Source organism: Lygodium microphyllum, chromosome 23 (assembly GCF_053477565.2).
Source record: "Lygodium microphyllum isolate KBCC chromosome 23, Lygodium_microphyllum_v1.1.10, whole genome shotgun sequence".
NCBI classification, from domain to species: domain Eukaryota; kingdom Viridiplantae; phylum Streptophyta; class Polypodiopsida; order Schizaeales; family Lygodiaceae; genus Lygodium; species Lygodium microphyllum.
The window spans coordinates 10,338,778-10,347,247 of record NC_141157.1 but is presented as its reverse complement, the minus strand read 5'-3'; the positions used below and the strand labels follow the sequence as shown (position 1 = coordinate 10,347,247).

The 8,470-nt window shown below is 43.1% G+C and overlaps 1 protein-coding gene across 1 annotated transcript; it reads right to left on the bottom strand.

Annotated features, from left to right (window-relative positions):
* Positions 1 to 2,809: 2,809 nt before the first annotated feature.
* Positions 2,810 to 6,494, bottom strand: LOC148015868 (uncharacterized). The gene is made up of 2 exons (XM_087664138.1): positions 5,552 to 6,494; positions 2,810 to 5,450 (listed from the first exon to the last, which is right to left on the bottom strand). Exons 1-2 carry the CDS (start codon positions 5,877 to 5,879, stop codon positions 3,316 to 3,318), a joined length of 2,463 nt encoding a protein of 820 aa, XP_087520264.1. The 5' UTR covers positions 5,880 to 6,494; the 3' UTR covers positions 2,810 to 3,315.
* Between the last annotated feature and the right edge of the window lie 1,976 nt (positions 6,495 to 8,470).

Sequence of the window (8,470 nt, the reverse complement as noted above, 5' to 3'; positions counted from 1 at the left end):
AGAAGTTGCTATATGTATATCCTCCACATCACATGAGTTCAAGGTCTATTTATAAATATCCTTATCTGTGAAATTTTCTAGAAAAAATATAACCATTTTCTATTCAATTTGTAAATAACCCCTTTATATTACACCCTTCTGTATATAAAAAATGTACAAAAATGGTAATTTAAAAATACCTTATTTTGAACCCACATGATACACACATATCTTCATGAGTAACTTACTCAAGTCACTCCCTCACACACTCACTCCCTCTCTCAAACACACACAAGCAAGCAAGAAAGAGAGAAGAAGAGAAAAAAAAGAGACTACTTTAGTTACACACCAAAGAATGAGCTTCTCATTCACTTTTTGAGTTTATAAACAAGCCCTCAATCCCTTGGGCACCCATCCCCTTTTTTACATGATTGGGCATCTTGCCAAGGTCCTCTTTTCCCATTCCCTTCTAGTTGCCTTATCCCTTCACCTATGCTCGTTTACACTTTATAATTTGCATAGGAGAGAGCCTGGTGCTCTTTTACAAAATTTTAGTGGTGCCTTTGCATTTTAAGATGCACCTTTGTCTTCGACTTGGCCTTTGAGGTTGCCCTTGCGCTTTTGACAAATTTTCTCTTATTTGTTTGCATGGCTGCCTTTTTTTGCATTATTACATATATTTGAATTTTCTTTTTTCCATCTTGCATAAGGTTTAACATCATTGATGATAAGTATGTTGACCTTATCAAGATCTTAACTAACCAAAATCCTACAAATCTGCTCACAAAAATTCTATGTAACATCATTGAGGACAAGTTGATGGGCATTGGATGAGATGACCTCTACTCCTCATCATGTTGTAATCTATGTACACATTGTACTTTCTCTTCTTCTTTTTTCTTGTTCCCTCTTCACTCGAAGCACATTTGCCTTCAAGTATGAGGTTGTTGGGGATAAAGGCACCTATGCCTAGCCACTCATGTATTACTACACTAACAATACTATCCGCATCTACACACTGCAGGCAGTGAACACCCATCATTGCCACTTCATTCTTTATTCTCTTAGTGACATTTGAATAAAGGGAAGGTCGGTCACACATTGTGACTATTGGAGTTTCCACATCTTGAGTCTCTCTCTCTTGCTCTCTTTCTTTCATGGGTGGAATTCTTGCAACCATTATTTACCATAGGACATTGATAATGAAAGAACAAGTAGCTTTTCAAGTGTATTTTAGACTTTTGCCCAAAACATGCAAAGAACCTTAGGGATCCAATTTTATCTAGCTATCCATAGTCTTTACAAACCACCTGATTTATTACCTCTTCAGAGTATGATTTAACTTTGAGCTAAACTATGGATTTATCTTTCCCACTTATCCATTGCTTCAAGAAGTTGTTATCATGACTATTGAAGTATATTGACCAAGTTTTTTTATTCTTGCTAAAGACCTTACATAACCATAATATCTCAAAAATTCTAGGTTATATGAATATGTAATATCCTTCACTTTGGTCATTACATTAGAGCTCAAAATATAAACATTTTTCTATCTCTAAAGACACTTTTTTACAAAAATAATAAATGGTTGACATTTTCCAATGCTAGAGAAAGACCATCCTCAAAGATAGCATCAATGGCAACACTTCATCCTCATCTTTCATGGATAACCAAGAAGTTACTGCCATTATATCCCTTCAATGAACACTTAAGATACTAGCAATTTTAGATCAATTCATTGTTGTTGTGCCACCATAGTATTCAAGCCCATACTAAAAGAGCTTTTCCTCTCATAGAAGCTCACTTATCGAGTAAGGGACCTTGAGCTATGTTAATGTGTTGTAGATGTGAGAGATAAGACTAAATTGTATATTTGCTTTACAACTTCTAAAATGTCTAATGGTGCATTAGTTGCTGGAATGATTCCTTTTTCTCACTTTTGGGAGACCTTGAGTTTGCTTGTGTCAAGACCGCCTAATACTGAGAAAATGTTCTTCCTTGACTTGGTTTGTGGTGATCTCACAAAGGTTCCATGATTCCTTTCTTTACTTCTTTGTAGCCCAATAGCCATGGATATAAGCTTCATTTGTGAGCGATGTTGGCATGCAAGTAGGGACTAGATAAGTTTGCGACATCATTATACACGAATATATACACTTTATGTATTATATATGCCCACATACCCATACACACGTAAATATATAAGTGAGATTAAAAAATGGGGACAGAGAGGGAGGGAGAGAAGAAAGATTGGAAAAATTGATGAGAGAGAGAGAGAGAGAGAGAGAACTGTATGTTAGGGGTAAAGGCACATGTACCGAATCGTTGGTGTATTCATTACATTGATAGTACTTGCACACATGTACACTATAGGTTGTCGGTACCTATCATTGTTACTTCATTGTTTATTCTTTCAGTGACATTTGAATAAGGGAAAGCTAGTCACACATTGTGAGTATTGAAACTCACATCTTGTCTTACTCTTGCTCTCTTGCTTCGTCCACCATAACTCTTGCTTCCACTCACGAGCTTCCACTCGAGGTTTCCTTCCTTCAATTATTATTAGATGCATTTGTGTCCAACATGGTAGCCGTAAAACAATTCGATTAAGCATCGCTTCATAGGACACACCATTACCTTGCAAACTAGGCCTTTAGAATTCGAGGGTGCTCTTTTAGCTTATTTGCAACCAAGCACACAAGAAAGAACAAGCCAAATTGTTCTCCGTAATAACACAATCGACCCTAGCATATGAAGGAACAATAATTATTGATATTTCTTCATATATATAAGCCTAGGAGCTCTATTCGTAGAGTATACAATTGACTTATAAAAAATAAACATTTAATGAATAATGTGGGGGACCACAACCAAAATAGCCTTTGCTATCATCCTTAGGTTGTGCAGCCGTCCCACTACTATCCTGAGCTTAACATACTAACGAATGTAGTAAAGGTCAAGGCATGCTTTGAAAGCATGTGCGATTGATGTGGCCATTGTGAATTTGTGAGGTTGCTCCATCCGTATTGCAAAGATTGTCAAAGCTTCCGAGTGTTTGCATTGATGGGGTTCAATTTGTTGACCTAGACAGTTGTACCCTGGACGCTAGACCCTAGGAAGGCGCCCTAAAGTAGCTAGGCAACACCTTGAGAAGTCCTTGGAACCTTCTTCTTCAGAGGTGTGGGCCGTGGGCCGTGGGCCGTGGCATACTAATATAAGCTTAGTTACTGGTCACCTACTCTCACTGCACCTAGTACCACCTACGTGTACTAACTACTATGCGGTTGCTGTCACGGTCTTTCAGGCCAGGCCGCCTAGTACCCACGTACCTAGTACCTACATGTTGCCGGGACTGTCATCCTTGTAAATATTGTCTCCGCATGACATGGCCGCCATGATTGCAAACAAGGGTGTTTCCTTCCAACCAATGGTTAGAGCACGAGAATCAGAGGAGCCATGGTCATGATGATCGCCCAGCTTAAAAGCTTCGGAAGCGTAGAGGCGAAGGAGCAGCTTAGCTTGGTACAAGGCATGCTCACTCAGCGGAGTGATGTGGAAACCTGCTTTGCTGAGAAGGCAATGCCATTTGTCCGTGCCCGCGTGCATGGCCATTTCCTCCAGGGAGTCCACACAGCTGGAGGCCGATACTATGATGTTCTTCAGACCTGAGCTCAGCAACACCCTCTCGATCCTTGCTCTGTCCGGGCTGCTCCTGTCCAAAGCCACTTCCAGCGAGTCAAACAGAGCACTGTAGTAGAAGAGGACCTCTATGAAACGATGCACGAACGAAGGAGAGTCGTTGTGCCTCTCGGCCTTAATCACTGTTAACACCCTTGGCTGCAGCCTCCTCACAAAGCCTAGAAATTGCTCCACTCCCATGCCTTCCCACAGTCGGCTGTGGAGAATAGCCGGAAAATTAACGGCGATGGCCTCCTGATCACTTAATGCAGCTGGACTATACCCGGCCTGATCTTGATCAACCATCTGATTGACATTAAACATGCCCACATGCAGATCCCTGAAGCTGTTCACCACCACTGGGTTAAAACAGAACTTGAGCTTCAGAGCGCTTGCGAAATCAGCCAGCATCCGCCCCGTCTGCCTCAGCCTGCCAAGGCAAGAGCCCACAGCTGAGATTTTGATGGACTGTGGTGGCCCGCCCGGCCGCACCGCTAGTGACTGAAGGAAGTTCGGCCACTGGATGCCTTGCTGAATGTCAAAGTCCACCACATGGAGCTGAGAGGAGTCAGCCATGGCTTCTAAGATGGCCTGATTTGCGGTAAAATGCATGCACTTGGTGTAAGGCAGCGCCTGATAAAGCGCAAGATATGATCTATCAATCTCCACTTGCGAAACAGAACCATCACAAGAACCATTCAACTCATCGTCATCATAATGTGTACGCATTAACCCCATGGAGAAGTAGTCCTGCGCGGGTTTAGAACTGCAGAAATTCGGGGCATGGACTCCCTTCAACAGAGTCTCAGAGAAGTAGTAGGCAATGCGCTCCATTGGATCTCCATCCGGAGACGACATGTGTTGCAGCCTGCTTAGAAGAGGCTGAGCAACGCCATATTGCTTTTCTCCAACCATCTCAGCACAGCGGAGGAGGAGGTGAACAAGCTGCAGACCTTGCTCTTCTTGATGTTGTTGCATGTCCAATGGGAACGCCGCCTGCTCATCAACGTCTGCAATACCAGGGGAAGGAATCTCTTCTACCACACAAGTGGTAATATTTGTTTCAAAGGATTGAACGTCCATGATACTTGGATCAGTGGACTCATTGATAGTAGGACTGGCGGATTCAGTACTACATGCCTGCAAAGCTGAATAATTCAAAATGGCACTAGCTGCTGTGTTTCCTATCATCGCTTGTGAGATATTGATATGAAAAGCTCTATTTATAGGCTGCTCCTCAAGCAGGCGTCTTTTACTTGTTTCACAACCGTATGGGTTGGCCGTCACGCTACCAGCAGGTAGTGGATGTGTAGAAGGGGAAAGTAGATCAGGAAAAGTTTCTTCTTTTTGACCTAAGAATTGAGCTGAGGGGAGGAGTTGCTCCTCCTCGTCATAAAACTCACTGTAAGGCCTTTTCCTACTAGTACCAAAGTGCAGCAGTGGTGTAGATTCCTGGATAAGGGGGGAGGTCTCTAAAGAGTCGTTAATGAGAGAGAGTGTTCTATTGTCTCCAAATTCATGGAACGTCTCGGCGCAGCTATACATGCTAGCACTCCCTAATAACAAGTCATCAGAATCCACAAATCTCTCTTCAGCTGGGCTAAGAACATGAATTAGGACAGTTTCATCCTGATGATCCCACAAGTTTTGATCAGCAGTCAAGCTTGGGCTGTTGGTGGCGAACACGTCGTTGAGGCCAGACTGCGTGCTCTGCGTCTTCATGATGAAATCAAGGTCGAGATCCAGGCCCCCCATGACCTCCAGAACATGATCAGCTTTCCCGCCACGGCCGCCTGCACTGGCACAAATCAGCATGAACATTACTGCTATATATCCGACGCTATGATTATAGTTACCTCATGAAAGCGGCACGCACAGAAGGTAGGTGTAGTACCATCAATCAAGGTAGGAGAAGCGTCAATGCGCTGCTGCATAGAGTTATGTGCCGTCTCCAAGGTCTTCTGAATACTCGCCGATTTCTGCAGACTAGCTGAAGCTGCGCTGCCCATACCCACGTCGATTAGTCGGTTGGGGCTGGTTCCAGGGCTTGAGGCTGGGCTGATGGTCAACAAGTCCAGAACTGACTTGGGCTCTGATGAGGTGTCTCGCTTCATGCAACATACTGATGTGGCAGTCGGGTTGCTTGGTCTTGGAAAAAATGTAGCCATGCTAGCCTTAGAAACCGTAAGTAGTGGTGGTGAGTTCAAGTATGAAGCACTCATTTGTTGACGTGTTGAGGGTGGTACTGCAGGAAGATACAAGCACGATGTGGCCGAGCCGGAACATCTGGAAGGACATTAAAAGCATCCATTTCGCTGGCTATGGATTCTTCCCCGGCCCCTCTTGCTGTGTAGAATGATTCAAGATGCAGATAAACTAAATATAATGCTTAGCCAGACGTTTGTACACGATCTCAGCATCAAACAGTACACGTAGCAGCGGATTCCTTCTTACGCGGCGCACCGATTAATCACCCGAAACATGCAAAAATGCATTAAGCTCGAGCAAAGTCCACCACACGGGAGCTCCAAGTAGCCTAGGCAATAGCTACCACGCGTGCTTGCTTCTTCTTTTGTCCTCTGTGGAAGGGGGTATGGTGCAAGTGCCTGAGGAGACGATAGCGCTTTCTGGCTAATAAAACAGTAGTAGCCTGGAACATTTGCGGATTTTAGTTCAGAGATTAGCCATTAGATAGCGGTTATAAGGTGGTGTGGGATTTAATCACATCGGAGGCAGAGTGACTTGGGTGTGGGAAGAACATTGAGGAGGACGTAGGTAGGTAGTGTGATCGAGGTGAGAAGAAATGTGGCTTGGGAGACCCTATTTTTATTATTGGGCAAGGAGAGGCGAGAGCTGCAGAAGAAAGATTGGGAGGCCCTATTATTATTATTGGGGGCAAGGAGAGGCGAGAGCTGCAGAAGAAAGATTGAAAATGGAGCAGGGGCGGCAGGGCAGGTTCGCCTCCGCGTCCTGTTGTACCAAAGATGTTTTGGGGATTTGGGGGGGAGGGGGGCTTTGGAGGCTTGCTGAGAGCATGGAATGGCAAAGGGCATCTCTTGCCTACCTCCCGCGCTTTCTCCAAACAGAAAAGAGCGCATACGAATGCTGCAAACGAAATGTGCCATCCGACCGGCATGCCAGCCGATGTTTGCCGTCACCTTTTGTCTAGCCAGCATCCTCCCCGATATGGACCCACCCCAAACCAAAATAATCCCAATATATCTTTTCTTATTATTAAGATTATAAGACTATTGAACAACCATGTCTCTGCTAATTGTTATTATCCCCATCTGTTCCAAGTTCCGTCTTCTCTGCAAACGCTTTTCGTTATCACAAGCTTTGTGTGCCGATTATTATGATCTTTAATTTAATTGGCACGGCAATCAATCGTGAAATTGTAATAGAGTGAGCTTAGAAAAGCTACACATGAGCATAAAACTCCGGTCAAAACGGACAACTTCCTTCGGACGATTGGGAATCAGGATGTCACGAATTTTCCACGTCGATCCAAAGCGAATGGGTACTCCACAAATGACGGAGACATCTTCCATCCAGCGGGTCAAAACTCTGACCCATCTCAAACAAGCAGCCACTAGTCCTCTCATTGGAAGTTGGAACCTGGTCATCCTCCCTTCAACTTTGAAGATTGGGTAACAGCATGTTCATATGTTAACTACAAGAATGGCATCCAAAGCAGGGTTTGGGAAATGACGGGTTCGATTCAACCTAGAACTTGTTCACCTTGACAAAAATCCTTCTCAATTCTTTGGAAGAAGGAAATAAATCATCTTCAAATTTTTCAAAATATAGTTATATTTGTTAAATATATGTATAAGATATCGTCTCAATGGGGGATACTTCCTTTTCAGATGATAATAAAAAGGATTTACTTCCTCTTCCTCAAAAATTATTTCTCGAACCCTGATCCAAAGGTGTAAAGCTGGGCACACACAATTAAGAGATTCGAAATGTACTAGTCTTGAATTAACTCACCCATATGCGACACCCACTAGAAGAGATGAGGAGTGTACCAATGATTATTTCTAACGTGCTTTCTAAAAAAAAATTTGGCAATGACATGACCGACGGTATAATTGTCAGTATAAACAATTATATAATTGACGTAAATAACTTATGAAACTAGCAATGTCCTTTCCAACACATTTCTGATGCTTATACCAATGTATACATTGACGCCATAAAAAATACTTAAGCCAAGAGTTTTGCGCCTTCCTCATTTTGCTGCCCTCAAGCTTATAAGTATGCCCACAAAACCACATCCCCTGTTTTTCCCTTTCCTTGTCGCCATTTTTCAAGTAGAAAAACAAATGTAAGGATAATAGAGGTTCTAAATATACAAAATTTTAACTATATTTGTGTAGAGAGAGAGAGAGAGAGAGAGAGAGAGAGAGAGAGAGAGAGAGAGAGAGAGAGTGTGTGTGTGTGTGTGTGTGTGGCAAGGTGGAGTAAAGTAGAGAGAATAGAGTAAAGGGTAGAGAAATGATGATAGAGAGAGGAGAAAGAGAGTAGGAGAGTAGGGTTAGAGAGAGAAGATAGAGGAGAGAGGAGAGAGAAAAGGATAAAGAGAAGAGAGAAAGGAATAGGTGGTAGAGAGAAAAGAGTAGAGAGATCATAGAGGGAGAGGAGAGAGAAAATAGTGGGGAGACAAAGAGAGTGGAGAGAGAAAACATGAGAGAGAGAGTATGTGTGTGTGTGTAGAGAGAGTAGAGAGGAAGGAGAGAAAAAAGAGAGTTAAAGGTAGAGAGAGAGAGAGGAGGTAGATGGTAGAGAAAGGAGGAAAGGTAGACAGAGG